The sequence below is a fragment of the Lacerta agilis genome, chromosome 1 (assembly GCF_009819535.1).
Source record: "Lacerta agilis isolate rLacAgi1 chromosome 1, rLacAgi1.pri, whole genome shotgun sequence".
NCBI lineage: Eukaryota > Metazoa > Chordata > Lepidosauria > Squamata > Lacertidae > Lacerta > Lacerta agilis.
This window is the reverse complement of record NC_046312.1, coordinates 34088432-34110542: the sequence shown is the minus strand read 5'-3', so window position 1 is coordinate 34110542 and position 22111 is coordinate 34088432. Positions and strand designations below refer to the sequence as shown.

At 41.2% G+C, this 22111-nt stretch overlaps 1 protein-coding gene across 2 annotated transcripts in view; it reads left to right on the top strand.

The window, feature by feature from the left end:
• The first annotated feature begins 10859 nt into the window (after positions 1-10859).
• The window catches only part of COCH (cochlin), a 32833-nt gene continuing 21581 nt past the window's right edge, over positions 10860-22111 (top strand). The window contains exons 1-4 of one of the 2 annotated variants that reach the window (XM_033144236.1): positions 10860-11080; positions 11386-11418; positions 11614-11658; positions 19090-19246. In XM_033144236.1, the coding sequence (XP_033000127.1) occupies positions 11394-11418; positions 11614-11658; positions 19090-19246 (227 nt within the window). In that variant the 5' untranslated portion in view covers positions 10860-11080; positions 11386-11393. The other variant, XM_033144227.1, reaches the window with a different exon arrangement.

Genomic DNA, 22111 nt, shown 5'->3' with positions numbered 1-22111 from the left:
TAACTAAAGCGAGAGAAGGATGAGAAGATTGAAACCCAGGGATGGAAGGGAGGGAAGTCACAATACTCGGCAGAGTATAGGGATATACAAAGAAAATGTCTGAACTTATAATGGTTTGTAATAAGTTTTGGAACTGTTTTTATTATCTTTATGTGAATTTGTTGATGTAACAAACAAAAGCAATAAAAAACACTTGGGGAAAAAAAATGGGGACATCCTAAGGAAAAGTGGGACACTCTGGGATCAAATCAGGAACCGGGACACCTTCTCTAAATAAGGGACATCCCTGGAAAATAGGGACACTTGGAGGGTCTTTAATGTGGGAACTTGGAGTCATAGGATTGCTTCATCCAGGGTGCAATCCTAACCCTAGCCACTGCCCTGTGGGGCTTAACAGAGTGGTAAGGCCACTGCCACATCCTCAGCCCTGCCAAGCATGCCAGGTGGGGCATAACATGGAGGGCAGGCCATCCAGATTGGGCCTAAATGCCATCATGTGCTAGTGGTGTGGCAGGCTTGGGAAGCAAGTGACCTTGGGCAGGCTCCCTAACCCTCCCCACATTCTTGAGCTTCCTGCTGCCTGCCTCTAACAGGGGCAGCACTTCTGCCTCCCTGCACTTTTGGTGGGCAGAAGGGGACACTTTGCTCACTGCCAGCACGCAGGGGTGGAGCAAGGGGGAGCGTTGTGGGCGGTCCACCCCGGGTGCTACCCTGGAGGGGGGGCGACACTTGGCACGCCCCCCATGACACCCAAGCCGAGCCCCACCACCCAGTAGAAAGCGTGCGCTGTCAGCTTGCTCGCAAACCTGATCAGCGCACGCTTTCCTTTTTCTGGCTGGGGCAGAGGTGAGGGGTGGCCCAGCAGGTTTGCGAGCAAGCTGCAGAGTGAGGCTGCCTCACTCCGCGGCTTGCTCGTGGGGTTTGCCGTCGCGGTGCTCCGTAGCGCGCATGCGCAGCGTCGCTACATACAACGCATGCGTCATACGTAGCGACGCTGTGCATGCGTGCTATGGAGCAACACCCCATCCACTGGGTGTTGCCCCCGGGTTTGCCACTCCGGGTGGCCAAGCGACTTCATTCGCCAGTGCTGGCACGGCCTGGTAGGGCTCCATCTCCACCCAATCCAACCTACCTCCAAGCCCAGTGCAAAGGGACAGGGTTGCTCTCTAAGTGCTTTTCCTTCTTATACAGACACACAAGCCCTTGTTTTGGGACATTTTACTACTCACACTAGAATTTGGCTTCAGGTAGAAAAATCACTTACGTTTTTAGTTTTGGCTTCACAGTTATTAACTCCAGAGCTGTGAAGAAGTATAAGAACATAAGAACACAGGGAAAGCCTGCTGGATCAGGCCAGTGGCCCATCTAGTCCAGCATCCTGTTCTCATAGTGGCCAACCAGATGCCTATAGGTAAACTGCAAGCAGCACAAGAGCTCTTTTCCCTCCTGTAATTTCCAGCAGCCAGAATCATGGCTAGTAGCCATCTATAGCCCTCTTCTCTATGAGTTCGTCTATGCCACCCTGCCATCCACCCAGGCTACCCCACTTATTTCTGTGGACCAAGAACCCTGCTTCCTACAGCTGATGAAAGGGAAGAGGAAGGTGCAACGATAGGACTGGAGGATAAGTGGACAAACTGGAGATTCTGTGGCTGAAATCCCTTCACAGAGGGTGAAAAGAAAAGATGGTTCTTTGGGTTGTGACCTGGCAAGCTTAAGGAGGAGGAATGTAATAGCAGTCTGATTTGGGAGTGATGGATGAAGTCCTGCCAAAGAATGGGAACTTTTTAAAACTTAATTTCATGTTTTTAGAAAGACTTGCTCTGATCTAGAAATCTGCATGCAGGGGAATATTAATATGGATAGACTCTGTGTGGGAGAACCCGGTTCATGCCTCAGACTGAATAAATGGATGGGTGGAGATGAAAGTGTTTTTAACTATTTTATTTATGTTAAAAAGAAAGGGTTTTGATTTGTGTGGGGAAAGGGAGACTTGGGCAGACGCAAGTGGGTAACTTACATGTTTATCATCTCACAACATTCCTACTATGTTGAGATTGTACTCATCTGTTCCTTTCTCTCTGGAATAGCAGCAAAAGAACTGTGTGCATTCCAGCAAGCATTAGGTGATACAGTCCCTGGCCTGACAGAATAAAGTTTTACTTCTTTCCGTCCTCTTTGATTCCAGCGGTCAGTACTTTTCGTCTCAGGCCACTCTTGACATACCAGCAGATGTTGGCATTGACGTGACATTCTCTCTTTTGAAGCAGAGCTTCAAAATGCCTCTTGATTTATGAGCAGACCATGAATACTGGGCATTCACTTGGAAAAAGTCACCTAAGTACATCCTGTTCAGACTGAACAAAGGTTACAAAATGTCTCCCTTGTGCTAACACCTATTTGGGCATCAGCTGACCACTCAAGATGGCCCTATAGTTTGTTTGGGATTGTATTTGTTTGTTGTTTCAGTATTACTAAAACACTTTTCAAAGACCTTCCTGAATTAGTGGAATCTTTCTTGAAATACAATTTGGCAGCTTCAATCCATTAGGCATTTCTAATGGCACATAAGGCTAAATGCTTTATTGAAATATGATCCCCTTTACAAAGATTATTCTGCTAGTGTGATTCAATCATTTTAGCAGCAGAATGTTATCTTGGTGTAGTAGTTATAATGCATATTCATAACCCACTTGTCATTGAATATTTCAATCCCAGAGCAGGAAGCAACAAAATAAAATAACAGTAAAAATTCACAGGGAAAAGATGACAGGATACAAAAATTACAGATTTCATAAAAAGAAGTCCAATAAGTAACGAGCTAATCAACAACTCCATCATAAAACAAAACTGAACTGAACAGTAATATATTCTGCTTGGCTCAATAGCTGAACTGCACATTGTTCTATATCATTTTCTGATGTGTGTGTGCACCATTACTGTGCACCATTACTGACAATGACACATTACACAGGAAACCTTCAGCAAGTAAAAGGAGGGTGGAAAGTCCCACCATAAGTACAATAGAAAACAGGACCCCAAAGTATCTTTAAAACCACAATTATTGTGGCTAAATGAATATATGAGCTGGGCAGCTTATACAATATGTACAAAGCAGCTACATAACTGCTCAATCTTTTTCTCTGACATGTTTAATATTGTCTAAATTGTTGATCTAGAGATAAAAACCTTAATGACTATTGCAGATGGACTTCAGCAAAGCTATTTTTATATGTCTCGTCTGTTTTTCTCACACTATAGCGATGTGATCCAATGTATAAAACCAAGCCCAGTAAAAGGATACTATCAATGTTTTAAGTGCATACCAAATAGTAACCTAAAGGCTTAATTGCGCCAGAATCTTTGCCACTTCTTTTGAGCGGTGTTTACGAATGCAGCCACATCTGTTAAGGCCACACCTTAAGCCATCTGCAAAACAGAAGATTACTGGTGCTTTCAACCCTTGAACTGATTGTTCTCTCTTGCCAAGGGGAAAAAAAAACCTGAGCTAGTTTTAAAATTCCAGAGAGACTAATATTAGTAGTACTGCAATGATATTAACAAGGCATGAATGTGCTCTGACAAATGACAAAGTGCCTAGCAGCATTTATTGTGTCATAAGCTTTTGTAGGTCAAAGTCCACTTCAACAAATGCATGGAATGGTATACAGGCTATTACAAAGTAAGGCTAAAAAGGACTGCAATGTAAGGGACAGTTCTGCTACATTACTGGGCAGAGCACAAATAAAAACAAGTCCCAATAAAAACAGTGAAATATCTCATCAGGGTGGATATGGCTTACTCTCAAGTAAGAGAGTTAGCACAAGGTGGATCATATATGACATTAGGGGTGGGGCTTGAGCAAAAGTGTGCTTGCAGGAATTGCAAATGGGCAGAACCTGCAAAAACCCCATGTGCAGTGTGCAGTTCTTCCCAAATGCCTGACAACCACTTGATTGTTGAGTGCTTTGGAAGCACTGCTCAGAGCGCTTTGCAAGGTCTCTTTTGGGTGTTTGGGAAGTGCTGAGCACAGAGCTTTCAAAGCCCTTTGTGCATCACTTCGCAGCCAAACGGGCGGGGTATAAATGTTGTTTTTGTTGTCGTTATTCCCATACACCCAACAATAATCTGAATATCAGGCATTTGAGAAGCACTGCACGAAGTGCTTTGCAAACCCTGTGCTCAGCACTTTTCAACAATTGACTTGTTGGCAACTGACAATCAGCTGGTTGTGGTGTGTTTTAGAAGAGCTGAACAAGTCCTTTGAACTATCTCCCCCAACAGGCCAACATGGACCAGTGTCAATCAGCTGACATCATATGCTGGATGGTTCTGCCCACCTATCAAATAAGAGATAAAGTTCTGGTCCATCAGGCCAAAAGATTCCCCATTCCTGGTGTATGCAAATTGAGCCCAAGCCTGATTATACTAGACAATATGCAATAGTATAGGAGTTAAATGGGCTGAATAACAGGGAAATAACATAGCGTTGGAATTACACAATAATAATGTAAGAACAAAAGAGAAGTTCCACAGGATCAGTCCAAGGACCCATCCAGTCAGGCATCCTGTTTTCACCAGTTGCCTATGGAAGCCTGCAAGAAGGTACTGAGTGCAACAGCACTCTCCCCACTTGTGTTTCCTAGCAACTGGTGCACAGAAGGACACATTGGAGGTGGAACACAACCATCATATGTAGTAGGCATTGAGAGCCTTCTCCTGTTCTCCTGTCTAAACTTGTTTTAAAGCCATCCAGGTTGGTGGACAACAATACATCTTAAAGGAGCAAATCGCACAGTTAAACTATGCACTGTTACAAGTGTGAAGAAGTACAGAAGTTTGTATTGGAAAAAAATACTAATACAAACAGGTCATATTTCAAAACTTCAGGAATACAGGAGTTTTAAGCTAAGATTACATTGAGAAAATAGCTTTCTCTCAATTGGCATTTGTGCACTAAAACTGAAGAATGAGATGTGAACAAATGAGGTACCTACCTTTTTACCTTTAGGCTCTGTGAAGAACTCCCTCTGTATACATTCTGGTCTTGAATTACTAGGATTTGCTGTATTTGTTGCTTTTTACCCTATGTCCCCAGGTACTGTACTTAAGCCACGTGCCTGGCAGGGGTGCGAATCCTTGGCATGAGCCAAAGAGTGAGAGCAAAAAGGATATTGTCCTGCAGCTATCAGCCAAAGGAGAGCAGCCAGAGCATGCAATGCTGGCCAAAAAGATGTCAATGAAGCATGAGATGGACCAGGCCAACTTGCAATGCATCAGGAGCCAAGCTTGTTGTCATCACAACAGCCCCATGATTTTCAATTATCAAGTTATACCAAATACTTTGAGGAGGTGCAGAAGGGGATTAGGGCAATAAGCAGCTGAATTTACAGCCCCTTTTATTGTGAGGTTGATATTTGTGTCTGCTGTCAGTGCTGACTAGTTATTTGCCAGGAGTTGGAGTGTGAAATAACATGCAATTATGTAGTTGGGAGCTGGTGGATAGAAGTGGCTTTACAGCCATTCACCTCAGGGTAAAAGCCTACACTGTTATAGAACTGGGCCCCTCCCAGGTGAGAGATGGGAGAGATGAGAGAGAGGTATTTGACGTTCCAGTAGGTGTGGGGAATGGTCAGTCTCTTATATGTATACGCTTGGAAAGTGGGGAAGAGTAGGAAGAAGAAGAAGAAGAAGAAGAAGAAGAAGAAGAAGAAGAAGAAGAAGAAGAAGAAGAAGAAGAAGAAGGCTACAACAGTTAAAAGCCAAATATTACTTGTATGTTTTTTGGGTGGGGTTATATGCAAACTAATGGCTTTTAAATCATCAGTTTACCTTAAATATTAGTCTTTGTTGACAGGAAAGAGTGTGTGGTTATAGTGGTGCTCAGGGGCACCAACTATAGGGGGCAGAAGAGCCTTCAGCCCCCTCAATATTTGTGGGCAAGGAGCCGAGTCCCCCCAACATATTCGGCCTTCTGCCTGCAAACACGCCCTCCATGCTCCCCATCCCCCACCGCCAGTAGGGCAGATTGGGGATCTCTGCAGGGTGGGGTGCCTGGTTCACACACACCCCGATTGTGCATGATGTGCATATGACATCATGCGACGCCAGGCCCCCTCAATGTGGGGGACAAGTCAGTGCCCCTGGTGGGGATGGGAATATAAACGTTTGCAGATGCTGGCAGACAGTGTACCATATTTTCCAAGTAAAGGTGCATAGTATTAAGTTGTACAACAACAAAATGCAACATTTAAGAAAATGATGTATGTCAAAAGCTAGGCTTAATTCTTTGGTAATTTTTCTTTTGAAACAAAAAGGAAAAGAAACAAAATCCATGTCTCCTTTGATTTACTGTTCTGAGTTTTCCAGTGCTGGTTACCAGAATAGATTGGCAGAAGAGAGAGGAGCAGGGGGAAATAAATGAATAGCAAAGGAACTGAACTCAAGAATGAAAGAAGATTAAAACAGACCATATAGTAATAACCCTTCACTCTCACATTGCCTACTCCCACTGAAGTAAGCAAAATACAGAATTTTGAAATGGTTGCAGTAGGAGCATTTTTCCATCCAATGACGATTTCCAAAGGGGTGACGGTATAAGTCTTTCACATCAAAATTAACATAACAGCAAACAAATCATATTGTTTTAATGTACGCCAGCTCCCTTGGCCAGTAAAGCGAGATGAGTGCCGCAACCCCAGAGTCGTCTGCAACTGGACCTAACGGTCAGGGGTCCCTTTACCTTTACCTGTTCAAATATGGATGTTTTAATTTACCTGTAATTTCACATACTTCCATCAGATACATAAAATGCCATGTAGACAGCAGAGTCTATAGTGACACAGTTGTCTCCTTCTGCCATGCAGATGGGCAGGAGACTAATGCAGGCTCAGCTTAGGGCTTGTGCAACATGGATCAGATGCAATGAATAGCAAGCAATGCATTGGATCATTGAGAAATATCCTATACAGCCATTCCCATGCATAAATGTGTTTAGTTTTATCTTAGAGCCATTACATGTTTCAGTCTTTATAGGTGATTCCCTTTTGCTGCATTTGTTGAATTATACATTACCACCATTAAACTCAGTCTATCACTATAGTGTTGGCTGGAGAGAAGAGAACAGTAAAGCAATTATTACCGTAATCCTGCACCAAAACTGTTCCATTCCAACTGATATTAACTATGTTTACTGTGCTCACACAGAACAATTGTGTCATGCTGTTGAAGGTTGGCATCTTTTTGCTCCCCTGCCTTTATATGTGCTACTTTTGCTTTAGGGTCTCTTTCAAGTTCTAAGAGAGCCTATGTGGTGTAATGGGTAAGTTTTGGGACTTGCAATTGGATTTAATTCCCTGCTCACATGTGGAGTTCCCCTTGGATCAGTCACTCACTGCCTCTCAGCCTTAACTAACTTGTAGGGTTACTGTGAAGATAAAATAGGGTGGACCTTATCCTGGATATCAGGATATCACCTTATCCAGGATATCAGGATATCACCTTATCCTGAGCTGCTTGAGGAGGGTAGAATAAAAATGTAATAAAATAAATTCTAGTTTTCTCGGTTGTCACCCAAAAGAACACTCATGGGTTTGTATCTAAACCATGTCTCTGCCCCCAGAATATTCAGATCATCATTAGCAGAGGAAGTGGAAGAAACAGCATCAGCAGCAGAGCCAGCAGCAAAAGTCAACTTAGCAACAGAACTGGAGCCAAGTTCTGCCAGGATGCATCCTGATCAGGACAACAGCCAAATGCAGTTTCACCAGAAAATAAATACTTACTGGTACCTAAGACTCTACTGAATCCTTAAAGAACAAAACATTTTGTCTTTCTAGTTCAGAAAGGGTTAGCAATCAGACTGAGAACAGCTGGTGTAAGAACAAGCTTATATAATGAATTGAATTACTTCTGCCTGGGTACTGAAAACTTCCAGATTAAAATGAATATCTAAAAATATTATTTCATGGTACAACTTAGCATCGGAATCCGATACAGAGGCTATCACCTGAGAAGCAAATTGCTAGGCAAAGGCTGCAGGCAAAGGCATGTACAATGGAAAGTGTAAACATTAATTGTATCAGACTGGAAACTGTCTGATCAGTTTCAGAAGTCTCTAGTAGCTTATTGCGAAGTTGTACAGGAAACAGACTCTTTTCCTAATATTATATCCTAATACTTTCGGGCAATTCAGTGAAAAAATGTTTTTATATGGTTAAGAAAATAGCTATAACAATACACACCATACACTGTAAATATACTATATCCAGTTGTTTGTTGTTGTTAATTAATTAGTTAAATTTATTGGATGCTTTTTCTTGTGACAGGCAACTCAAAGCATCTTTACAAAAACAAAAAACCCTATACGTTCAATTAAAACCAATTAAAACAAGAAAACCCAATATATATGCCAGTATTTATTTATGTATTCATACTGATTCTGTTCAGTTTCATTTTTATTTCAACATAAACCATTTTTAATGTCATTCAACTATTTGATAATGTAAAAATTGTGGTGTGTACCAGCTCTCAGTCTAACTGGAGCCTAACCACAAATATCTGACGATAAGATTGCAGACAATGATTTAGTACGTCACAATGAGCAACTGGTTTTCGTAAGTCCAAGTACCTTATTCAACAGTCAATTTTATCCAGAAGTCTGGAAAACAAACACAAGGAAGATTAGCTAATGTAACAATACACCAAACGGTCATGCTTTTGCAAATATTTGTGTCTTGTAGGATGTTTTCTAATTCAACATTTTTTTATTTTACAAGTGGTCATATTTGTGTTTATATTTTCACTAGTTCATCAAAATGTACTTCCAAGTGCAATCTTGTAAACAAGTTACTAACTGGCATCATTGTACATATTTCAAAACCAAGCCCGCTCATGTCAAATGTTGGATCTTAGGGGTGCAACAATTTAGCCAACAAATTTTATTAAATGGGACAGAAAAGGGGACAAATTTCTCATGTCATCCCGGTAATTAGATGTGCTGCGCTACAGGGAAGGAAATAATATCATCCTTCAAAAACAGAGGATTTGGTTGTCCATTCACCACTTTTGTTTTGATACCAGGACATTTGTGTGGATTACCAAGTTCCGTTTATGGCCAAGGCTGCTGACATAATCTTCTTGGCTTGGAATGTCACGACATCTATATTCCAGACTCTTCAGAGGCAGGGGATTAAAAACCTTAGACACACGACAAAATTTAACCTCAAGGAGCCACACAGCACGTTTACCTTCATCTGCAGCCCTTGAAGGTAGTGAAGGGCCCCAAAGGCCAAATCCTGCAATGTTATAATCAACCACTAACTCTTCTCATACCAAATGGAGGAAGGAGATACAACTGTCCTCCTAGGAAATATATACCCTGATGGTTCCAATAACACTAATATAGAGTCACAAAGGCTACAATTCACCCTGGGCTCCTTGGGGAGGAAAGGCACGATATAAATTTATTTAATCTAATTACATATAGTTTTATTACTAAATTTAGAAAATCCTATACACAGGTGAAACTCGAAAAATTAGAATATCGTGGAAAGGTTCATTTCTTTCAGTAATTCAACTTAAAAGGTGAAACTAATATATGAGATAGACTCATGACATGCAAAGTGAGATATGTCAAGCCTTTATTTGGTATAATTGTGATGGTTATGGCGTACAGCTGATGAGAACCCCAAATTAACAATTTCAACTTTGGGGTTTTCATCAGCTGTACGCCATAATCAACACAATTATAACAAACAAAGGCTTGACATATCTCGCTTTGCATGTCATGAGTCTATCTCATATATTAAACTCCAGTAGCTAACGGAAACAATTGCTTACATAAATGGACTTTTCCACGATATTCTAATTTTTCGAGATGAGTTCAGCTGTTAGGCTTTCTCATTTTCATCATTTCCCTTTTCTTCATTTCCTTTCCAAATACAAAAATATATACTTTCGCATGTATAAAAGGTAAAGGTACCCCTGACTGTTAGGGTCCAGTCGCGTATGACTCTGGGGTTGCAGCGCTCATCTTGCTTTGTCCGCAGGCAGCTTTGCACACATGAAACTCACAGGAAGGGCACATCTAGGGAGACTGCAGTTATGGTATCTCATATATGCTATAATGATACTTAAGCACAAAATGCAAACTAATTCAATCACCAGTATTGGTACCCAGGACCATCTAAGTAAAGGCAGACATTTTATTCTGTGAACTGCCCTGAGATCTTATGATGAAGGGTGGAATAATGATGACGATGATGATGATGCAGTCTGCATTCCCATAGTGTTCTTAGGTAAGGAGCAAGAAGGCACCCTTTTGATGAGACCAGTGCTTTTTTCTGGTGGGGGGGATGCAGGGAGACGCATACCCCTAAACATTTTGTGAATCTTTGTACAGCTGCTGGCCAGGAGGAAATCAGTCCACGGAGCATATGGGAATTCGATATCATGTACAGTCGGAGCCCTTTCAGCCGGCGTCCCGCCGGGCCTCGATCTCGCAATCCCTCGCTCTCCCGCGTGCCAGGCACATGGCAAGGCGCCACCGCCTCGGGAAAGGTTGGTTGAGTTTAAGGCCTCCAAGCGACCCCGGCCCCGCGAAAACAAATGTTTGGGGGGCGCTCTGCTTTGCTTCAGAGCTGGGGAGAGGAGAAATAAATGCCAGGCGAGCCCCACCCCACCCCGTTTTCCGAGCAGCGCGGGAAACGAGTGGAGCCGGAGAGCGCACCTGCCCGCTTCTCAGGCGCTTCCCGCGCGCGGCAGCTGCCGCCTCTTCAGAAGCGACAGCTGCCAAGGGCTCCGGCCCACCCGGGGCTCCTCCGCGCCCTCCCTCTCCCCACGCCCCCACTCCACTCCGGCGGGTCAGCCGCCTTCCCAGGCCACCCAGGAGGCGGCCGAGGTCTTCCCACTAGTGCTCATGCGCCTGGGCAGGGTTTAAAGCCAGCGCGCGCGGTCCCCTCGACGCGCAGCGCTGGTCCAGGCAGACATCCCTGCGGCCGTGGCTGCTTCTCCTCCGGCTGCTTCTCCTCCAGCATCCCTCGCTGCCCGCCTTTCGCCTCAGCAGGGGCGGCCCGAAGAGGCGCGTTTTCTTCTTCTTCTTTTTCGCGCTTCTCTCAATTTCCCCGGCGCTGCGTATTCGAAAGGGCGCGACCATTCCACAGGTTGCGAGAACCCGAGGTAAAATAGTTTTGCCTCCCCGCGTCGCCATTATCCGTTGGCGCCAATCAGGAGCCAAGAGAGACTGCTACCCCCCCCCCTCACCCAAAGAGATGGTCTCCCCTCCGTCTCCTCCAGTGTGGGGAGGTGGGAGGGGGCGCGCGCGCGAAGAAGAGCTCCTCTGATTAACCCTGTCGTGGCTGACTCTGTGCCTTCTCCTTTTCCTAGGTGCAGCCATGGCTCCGGTCCTGCTCTTCCTGGGTGGGTATTTTTAATTCGTGCTGGATCCCGGAGCTGGGTTGGGGTGGGGGGTTCGGAGAGAGGCTTTCGCACATGATTTCCCCTGGGGAAGGGGGGCTCCTCACAACAAGCCCCCGTGCCTCCTCTGCTCAGCACTAGCCTGCTTTCCCCCTCGGGACTCCCTTTGACGACCCCGCTCTCCTCTCTTGATGGCAGGTGTCGTCTTTCTGGCCAGCCCTGCGAAGGCCGACGAGAGCTCGGGTGAGTTGAGAAAAAATTGGGGGGTGGGAATCCTTTCTCAGTTGCAAATAAGTTTGCTGTGCGGGGTGGTCTTTGAACAGGTGCATGCGGAAGCTGTACATGCATGCAGAAATGTGTCTTGGGGGATATTGCCATTTCCTCGCGGAGAGGGACAGAGTTGCTTCACAACCCCCTTCTCCTGCAAGAAACTGTCTGTAGTCCATGGTTAGGATTTCCGGAATGTATTTTTAGTGTCCTCCTATTCTTGCATTGCAGAGGGTTGGACTAGATGACCCTTGGGGTCCTTTCCAACTCTTATGATTCTATGATTCCATGGTTCTACACCCAATAAAGATTAATTGCTATGTTATCAGTCAATGCCTCTCTGTAATCTGTAGATTTATTTTTCTTCATCCTAAATTGATCTTCTGTTAGTGATAGGTAAAGTCCCGGTACATTCTTATTTAAGGGCTAAATCGAAAAGATAGCTTAACACCCTTCCCTGTTAACATGCATGATCAAATATTTTAATCAAGTAAGAGAATATAGATGAATATGAATGTGTGTGTGTGTGTGAATGTTTTGAGCAAGACAAAATTTTGTCCATTTGCATCTTTTTTGAAGCTAAACATGAATACTTACACTTTTATATAAAAGTCAGAGTCTAATGGGACTGTGATACTCTATGGAACAGCAGGTGTATTTATCAACAGTTTTAAAAAGCAACTATGGATTCCTGATATCCCCTCCCTCACCCATGCCCTTATAGTTGTGGTATCAGAAACTGTGTTTGGAAACTTCCCTGATTTTCAAAACGTATTAGTTTCCTTGCTTGGGTATTTGAGAGGAGAAAAGCACGCAACCTGCTGCATGCACAGATCTAGTGAAGAAACTAGAAGGGCAGGGCAGGCCTCAAAACAGGTGCTCTGGGAAATGAAAACAGACTAAGTCCAAAACATTTCAACATGTTGCTCCAATTGCTTGGACTACTGCGGTCTGCTTAAACTGCAATCCTACACAAATTTACTGGAGAGTAAATCTTATGGAACTCAGTGGGACTTACGAGTAAATATGCTTACAGTTGTGTTAGTTTTCCTTCTGCTGGACTCTTCTGTCTGATAACAATGAGATGTGACTAGCTCAGTTGGTAGAGCATGAGACACATAATCTCAGGGTAGTGAGTTCGAGGCCCACATTGGGCGAAAAGATTCCTGCATTGCCGAGGGTTGGACTGGATGACCCTCGTGGTCCCTTCCAACTCTATGATTCTATGTGTTGGACATGTTTGTCATAATAAATGTTCATTTTTAAAGCACCTGTTTCATTCCTTGCTTCTTCTTGTTGTTTGTTGTTTTACTCAATGGTACTGCTCTTTTTTCTTCTCCTGAGCAGAATTAGTGGCAAAACTATTGTGGTCCAGGTGTTGCATTTGTGACTTGGAAAAAGTTATGTTTGTGAGTCTAAAGATGACTAGTATGGCACTCTTAGTTTAATACCACTATTATTGCACAGTGAACTTGCAACTAAAAACTTCTCAGGATTAAAAATGGCAATACAGTATTACTTGTGTCTGAGGTTAATATGGAAATTGCCCAAGAGGCATGTATAGCAGGAGTAGAATCTTTTTTGACATTTTTATGGCAAGCAGAAAATAATTGTGTTCACTATAGACTACCATCAAAGCCCCTGTTAATTTGGTTTTCTAGATGACAATAGGATTAATTTCCTTGTGGATTATTTAGGTAATAGCAACACACAGCAGTAGCTGTGGAAAAGTTACTGGAGAGGGATAGTGGAAGTTGTGCATTGAGTAAATTTTCACTTGAATCTTATCACCAGTGATGAAGTGTGCAAAACTGTTGATCAAATAAATACATGTTTTCAGTTAATATTTATTTATTATTTAATTTATCTGTCACCTTACACGAAAAAGCCTCTAAATGACTTATGACAGGATGAAAACCTAGAATGTTCCAGTGTGAATAGATTGTGTGAGATAATGAGAACCATCCAATGGCGTAACTGAATAGACTTTACATTTAAGAACATGAATATTTCATGGCTGTAAGAAATAATAAATAATGGTCAAAGGTGCTTACTATTTTGGACTCAGTGCAAAGATTATTGGAACAAGTGCGAAGGGAAAATGTGTTACACACAATTATATTTCTAAGAAATGGAATTCTACTACTAAGAAGAACATGACGACCCAAGAAGCTATACACCTCTGTTAAAGGGCACTATTCAGACAATAAAATAAAAGGATCCGCTGATACTGAAGAAATTAAAATTCTTTTGATTAAGGATCATATTTCCAGTGAAGAATTGATTAATATTATTAAACAGAAATGGAGATGAAAACAGCCATGTGTATTTCTAAGCTCCATCAGCACTGGAAGGAGAACACAGAACTCTTTCCAAAATGGTGAGTGAGGTTTTTGGTGTATTTTTGTAAGCAAAGTATGAGGATTTGACCTTTGACAATGGAAAAGCTCATCAGTTGTAGGAGTTGGCAAACCCATAAAGGACCTAAGCAAGATTGTTACAAAGGTTTCTTGTACTGTAGATATCTGGAGAAAGCAGCTATGTAAACTCAAGAATGCTTTCTTTTTCTTTTTATACAAGTAGAATGAAGTCTAGAAAAGAGGTAGTGACTCTGGAAGAATGTATTGGAAAAGAAAGACCAAAGATAGCAGTACTATCTTAAATATAGCTGAAAACTATATTGAAAAGGTATTTGACCTGCTGTTTGTGCCATGATTTCCTTGGACGTTAAAATCAAAATATACTTTTTGAACCTTTGTCCCATGACAGGCTTTGGAGAGAGTACACTGCATTGGATATCTGTTAGTAACAGTTGCAGTTACAGGTGGGTAGCCGTGTTGGTCTGCCATAGTCAAAACAAAATCGAAAATTCTTTCTAGTAGCACCTTAGAGACCAACTGAGTTTGTTCCTGGTATGAGCTTTCGTGTGCATGCACACTTCTTCAGATACACTGAAACAGAAGTCACCAGATCCTTAAATATAGTGAGGGAGTGGGGAGGGGTGTTAGTAACAGTTGTCTGTGATACTCCTTCTTTGCTCTATAAGGGAAGCATAGGTAACATAATGCAAATTTAAACCATTTTAATATTTCTGGCAATAACTTGAATACTATTGTCTGAGATATGGTTATTTCACATAATAACATAAGAGAAGTCTTGCTTGGTTAGCACAAAGGCCTGTCAAGTCCAAAATTCTGATCAGTTTCTCACAGTCACCAGAAAGAGGCTTATGGGAACCCCGTTCAATTTCAGGCGTCTTTTAATAACTGTATTCTTCAAACAAGCCTTTCAAACCTGAGATTCTTTGCCACTTCTGCTTCTGCTGCTTCTTTTTACAATTCTATTGTTTTTAGGTTGACTTGTCATATTTTATATGTGAGTGTGGTTTAGAACTATGTAAATAAAATAAAAATAAACAGATATCTCCACAAAGAGAACATGAGTGCAATAGGTCTCTGCTATTCACGATCCCCAGCAATTGGTATTGAGAGGCATGCTGCCTCTGATTCTGGAGGTAATATAGTCATCAAGCTACAGGTTACTAAGGCGCTGATAGCCTTGGCCTCCTTCGATGCCGAATCCCCTTTTAAAGCCATTCAGGTTTGTGACCATGGCTATAAATATTAGCAACAAACCATAATAAATCAATCAGCGAGGTGGAGAATAATGAAATGGTCATGGAACTTATTGACCATTATCTGCAACATAGTGACTACTGTGGGCTGGATACAGGACCAAAAAGTTGATTTTAACTTTGGTTTTAATATCCAGGATAATTATAGCACAACTATTGTATCAAATACCTTTTGAAATATAATTTTCAGCAATAATTGCATATGTAGCAGTATGCTTTTTTGTGCTGCTCTGTACACATCTGTGCATGTGTAGATGCTGCGCGTCTACTTGGTGTTATCAAAATTCTGTGCTGATCATATGTAAAGGTCACTGTGAATATGATTAGCATTCAGGATTTTACACACAACCTCAAGAGCTAGATGCAAATATGCAGCCCCAGAAGCTGCATCTTTTTAAATTGCCTCCAACCTCAGTGGATCAAGGTCTTACAAGAAACTTTCATGAAGCCTATAAACATTTTTTAAAACTTTCTTGTTCTTTTATAGGTTCAATAGAGAAAGCTTGTATCATTCTACAAGTACTGCAGTTCTACAGTCACTGGACCAAGTTGGAGTTAATGTCTAAACACACTTATGAAATTGCACTGTAATTTATTTTTTTTATTTTTTATTTTTATAAGATTTTATTATTTTCTATTAAGACAAAAGGAAAACATAATATAAACAACAACATTAACAATACAAAAATACAATACATAAACACAACACAAAAACACAATCCAACAGTCACAATAAAAAGAAACATATACAAACCTTTAAACTAACACTTATCCTCTTACTGTTCTTGTTGCTATCTTCTCTGTTTTGGGGGACTTCCCCCATTCCCTCCACTGTCTTCAGAATCATATATATCTTCTAGGTAGCTTTGTATCTTATTCTATTCACATTTGCTCAGTTTTTAATGTGCTTTATTTTACTTAATCGTATCTTAACTTGATCACCAAATCTTAACATATTTTCTAACAAATAAATCTTTCACTCCAAAAATATCTTGCTAACAATTTTATCTAACATAAACCTACTAAAGCCGCTATTCTATTTAATTCTGCTCAAATATTCAATTTTACTGATTTAACTAGATAGTCTTTAAATTTCTTCCAATCCCGTGACACCTTCTCCTCCCTCTGGTCTCGGATTCTGGCGGTCAGTTCTGCGAGTTCCATGTACTCCATCATCTTCATCTGCCATTCTTCCACCGTTGGTATCTCTTCACCTTTCCATGTTCTTGCCAATAAAATTCTAGCTGCTGTTGTGGCATACATAAAAAACACTCTATCCTGACTGGGTATCTCTTCATTAGTTATGCTCAGAAGAAATGCCTCTGGTTTCTTACAAAAGGTAACCTTCATTACCTTCTTGAGTTCGTTATAAATCTTATCCCAGAAAGCACTTACCGCTGGGCACAACCACCACATATGAAAAAAGGTACCTTTCGCATGTTTACATTTCCAACATACATCTGACATTTTGGTATTCATCCTTGCTATCTTAACTGGTGTCAAATACCATCTGTAAACCATTTTCATTATATTTTCTCTTAGACTATGACAGGCAGTGAATTTAATACCTTTTTGCCACAATCTCTCCCAGTCATCCATCATAATATTGTGTCCTACATCTTTCGCCCAATCTATCATTGACGATTTAACCAATTCATCTTTCGTATGCCACTCTAGCAAAAGATTATACATTTTGGAAAGGTTTTTAAAGTTCGATTCTATCAGTTCTGTTTCCAGTTTTGATTTTTCTACTTGAAAACCAACTTTTTTGTCCATTTTAAATGTTTCATATACCTGATGATAATGCAGCCAGTCGGGGACCCGGCTTTTCACTTGATCGTAGCTTTTTAGCTTAAAAGAGTCCCCTTCCTGCTGCAATATGTCCATATATCTTAACCAATTTGCAGACATGTTCGGTCTCTTATAGGCTTTGGCCTCCACTGGAGAAATCCATCTAGGGGTCTTTCTCTCTAACAAATCTTTATATCTAATCCAAACCTGATACAAGGATTTTCTAACTGTAATTTATTTTTTTTAAACTGGAAATAAAACAGAAATAAATTTGTTTCTATTACTGAGGTATACTAAACTGGTGTGTTTCTGTGCTGTATGGAAGAATGTAGATTTTACCATTATTTAGTCTTGTATCTCTTATTGCAGTAAAAATGCAGAAGATTGCAAGAAAAAGAGATGACATAACTTCTCAGTACTTTATAATGAATAACCCAATAACCAAACATAATGATAAACTAATTTACCATAGCATAGCTAGATTTGGGTTGACTTTTTTTAAAGCACAAAAGGGAATGGAATGCTGGATTTCCTTTAGTCACTTGTGAAAATGTAGCTCCTATAATTTGGATTTTTAAATTGATCTCATAAATCTAAAAATGATTTCCACACCAAATTATTGCACAAAATAGAATAGCACTATAGTACTAGTATAATAAACATAAACTAAAAATTCCCAAATGTGAATTTAATTAATTCAAAACAGAAACAGAATTGCTAAACCACAGAAGAATGAATGGGAAATTAGTGCAAGATCATTTATAACCCAGTCCAATGATTTGGTATGCCACTAAACAATTAGCAAGACATATCAAAAGCCACAAAGTAATTGAAAACATGTCACACCACTTTGCAGTGACCTGGTGCCATTGTCACAACCCAAAACAACACAAATATTCCACACATGTAGACAAATACAGTTCCCATCTTTGAATATGAAGAGTCTTACTAGTGCACATGGAACCCATGTTATTCATAGCAAGTAAGGCTAACGTGAATTCCAGGGAGTCAGTGGAAAGTAACTGACCTGCCACATTTTCAATAGTCTGCAAACACATGGCTAATAAAAAAGGATATCCTGCCAAGAGCCTGTCACAAATTCTGAGAATCCTGGCAGCAAGCAGTGCCAAAGACCCATGGGTTTATGTGAAGATTAAACCAATACAAGATTTCGCTAATGCCCTGCTATGAGGTTAAAATGACAAATTAACATCAAAGAGAACACCCTGGCTTCTCATTGCAAGGGCAGGCTAGGTGAACGACAATAAGTGTTATTATATTGCATTGCACTTCAGTGTTCTGACTTGTGAATATGAACTAGTCCTGAAAACAGTAATTTGAGGTAGGTAAAATTCATCAATACCTAATGTGTCCAGTGACAAATAAACAAACTAACTAACGCTCTGTTTTCAAATTCAAAGGAGGCAAATAATTGCTAAGCGGTAAAAGAATTGGGAAGGGGATGTTGAAACAAAATAACTGTACTATCAGTGCTCTGATGATGCAAATGAGGCCTATTAGACAATATGTTGCTGTTGCATTTAAGCTGCCCTCAAGTCAGCTGTCTGAGGAATGAACACCTTGTCCTCCATCTGCTTAAACATTGCCATGCTCTTGGATATGATGTGAAGAGTACTTCAAACCTGCCGCTGACATCAGCCATAACTTTGAGAACTATCACTTTAAGGACTTGTTCCTGAGCTTGCTTTACCCTCCTTCCTCCCACTCCTTTTTCCTTGTGTGTCATGTCTTTTTAGATTTCAAGCCTGAGGGCAGGGGGCTGCCTTAGAAATGATTTTTGTAAGCCACTCTTGAGAGCATTTTGGCTAAAGGGTGAGGTACAAATGCCGTAAGTAAATAAAATATATGAATGTACACTTAATGATGTAATCATAGAGGTAGACTGGCTGCGCTGCAATTGAATACTGGTTTTTCTGTTAGGCTTTATGTTTTATATGCCATCTCTTTATTTTCCTCTGCAGTCCTGTCAGCTGTCTCATGCGTTACCAGAGGACTGGATCTCAGAAAAAATAATATAGATGTCCTCTGCCCATCGGACTGTCCTGTATGGCAATTCTACGTCTATGGGAATGTTGCGTACGCCTCCCTTTCCAGCATTTGTGGAGCTGCTGTTCACAGGTAAGCCTGATTATCAACAGTTCAGTGAAAATTAGGAATCAATTTCCCATGCTGTTGTTGTTACTAATTGCATTTCTTACTCACCCTTCACCATAAGGCCTCAGGGTTGGCTATGACATTATAAAAACACAACTTTAAAATCAATTAAAAATGGTGTTGGTTGTTGGCTATGTAGCCTACATAGTTCTATTTCAGGACATAGTCTGCAAACACATGACATGTCAACTGTGGTCAGGCCTGGAACTGAGCGATAGAAGCCACTTGGGAACTCCATCGTGGAAGAAATGAAGGATTTAACTATAAGAAATAGATGTTTCTAACCTCTAGCTTTTCTCATGTTTTAAAAATAATCTCGCATTAAGTTTGTTAGCTGCCCAAATGAAAATGCTTTTGGAGAGTACATGCAGTCATTTTCCAGCTATGTCCAAATGCAGCCTCCCTAGGCTTCTCATGGCAGGGGTAGTGGCAATGGAAAGTGTCTCAAAAGGTTATGTGCCAGGTGCCTCCTTTGAGTATTCCTAGATTGGTTTCTCTTGGGCAGTAGTCATTTGGAAATGGTGCTGCTCAAGAGTGATGGTGAAAGGTTTTTACGGAGGTTGGAACCTGGCATAATGCATTGTCTTCTAGCCCTGTACAAATATTGCATGGTAACAATAGTTCGTGGAATAATGTCCACTAATGAGTGGATGCCAATAGCAAGGCATTCCTCGCTTTGGATGCATGTTACTGCTATCCTCAAGAGGTGCTTCAAGATGTTTTGCACAACTTCAGTAGAATAAAAAAAAATGTTTGCAAAAGAGAAACTTCCATTTTTTTTAATTTTTTGCCTATGCAGCAGGCCATAATCGGAGCCAGTGTTCAGTCCTGGAACTTGTTTTCTGGGATAGGGCTCAGTCCTGGCACATTACAGAAATAGATATGTTTGTGTGCATTGTGATTTATGAACACAATAACAATAATAATGCAGCTCCTTCCTCTCTGTGTGTGGATGTATAACACAGTCAAGGTGTTAGGGAGGGATGCACCCCTTTCATCTGATCTGTGGACCTTATTTGCAACTTCATGTCTCTTTCTTAAGCCATTTCAGCTGGAATATATTATCCCAATAATGACACAGGAATAATATTTTGCCCTGATTGGGCTCATGGGCAACCCGACATTCTGGTTTGGAGCAGAAGTTTGGAGCATATTGCTAACTAAACAGACTTTGTGCAAATCCCCTTTTTGGAGTAGGGTGGAATTGAAAAAATTAAGAGCAGGGGAAATATATAAGCTAGTGGTAGAGAACCTCTGACCTGCAGGTCTGATTAGACATGTCAGGACGCTGAGACTGGCCCCCACAGCCCTATTGGGTGAACCTTGCCCACCTTTCCTACACCCGACATCATATAACATCAGACGTGAGAAAGTTAAAGCTGGCAAATAATGGAAACACTAAGAGTGTGCACCCATTTTTTTTCTTTATGCTGGCAGTTTGAAGTTTCAATCATCTGATGTCATATCATATCAGGAGAGTGACAGGTGAGTAGCCCCACTCACTTGTCAAAGTGGCTCAAGAAGAGTTGGCCATTTCTAGATCCAGCCCTCCAGCCAGAAGCGATTCCAGACATGATTCCCCACTATTGATTTAAGCAGATAAACATCATGTACTTTACTGAAAAGTTTCCAGTGTTGAGACTCTGCAGATGTGTTTCAGCAGCTCATGTTTCCTTAGCCAGCAGGAGAACAGACCTTCAGCAGTAACTATTTGGCTATCAGTGAAAAGACCTTGACTACCTTCCTTTCACTTAACAAGCAGTTCTTTTCTTCAGAGAAACCACTAGCTTCTCGCTATTACCAGTCATTAGCCCAGATAGATTCTAAATCAGGGATGGGAGTCTGTACCTTTCTGGATATTGTTGGACTACAACTCCCATCATGGGCCAAACTGGCTAGGGTAGTTGGGAATTGAAATACAACAGTATCTGGATCACAGGTTCATTACTCCCATTCTATTAAACAAGCAAGCAAGCAAATGTACATACATACAAACAAACAAATGTTCTTCCCTGTCTCCTATCCCCATATTCATAGCATAATTCCAAGCTGCCATGTGATACTTTTCCATGTTATCATGGGACTGTTTTGTATCCGTAATAAGCTTCTGGGCTATTCTCCCATTTTCAGGTTTTCTGCAACTTGGCCTGTTAAATCCTTCCTAACTTATAATAATTAGCTGGCATGACAGGATTTTTTTTCCCTCTTCCCATCCCTAGAGGGCAGCATTCTTGGCTCTATAATTTCCTCAGGGTTATCTACTGACACATATTTTTCATACAGAGAAAAGAAGTAACCTGGACAAGTTTCAGCACTTATGCTGCCCTGATGTGGCCTGAAAAGCCACAGAAGGGCCTATGCTTATGGAGCTAGGACGCCAGCTCCCTCTTTGCACAACAGAAATAAATCATTTCCAATGATGCACATCTTAGCTGTAAATTCCAAAGATTTAAAACTTTCCAAAAAGACTAAAACACTCACTACATCATCTTAGATTCTTTTCTAGGAATGTATGATATCAGGCATATGACCAAGAGAAGAACTGTGGTTTTGTTGCTCTTTAAAGAGACAGACACTAAATCTAATGGCGTTATATTTTAGGGGGAAATCGTTTTGTTTAATTTGCGGAGGGGGGGGGGAACTTACCAAACTGTATTTTATCTACCAACCCTCTGAATCTTCTGACATAGCATAATAATATGGAAGCAAGGCTACTGCAAATCAATAGTAGAGTCCATACAGCTACAGTTCCTAGCCATTAAAATTAGCAGGGCTGAGCAAGACCCCTCTCTGGGGGTTTGGAGAACTGCTGCCAGGCAGAGATATAGT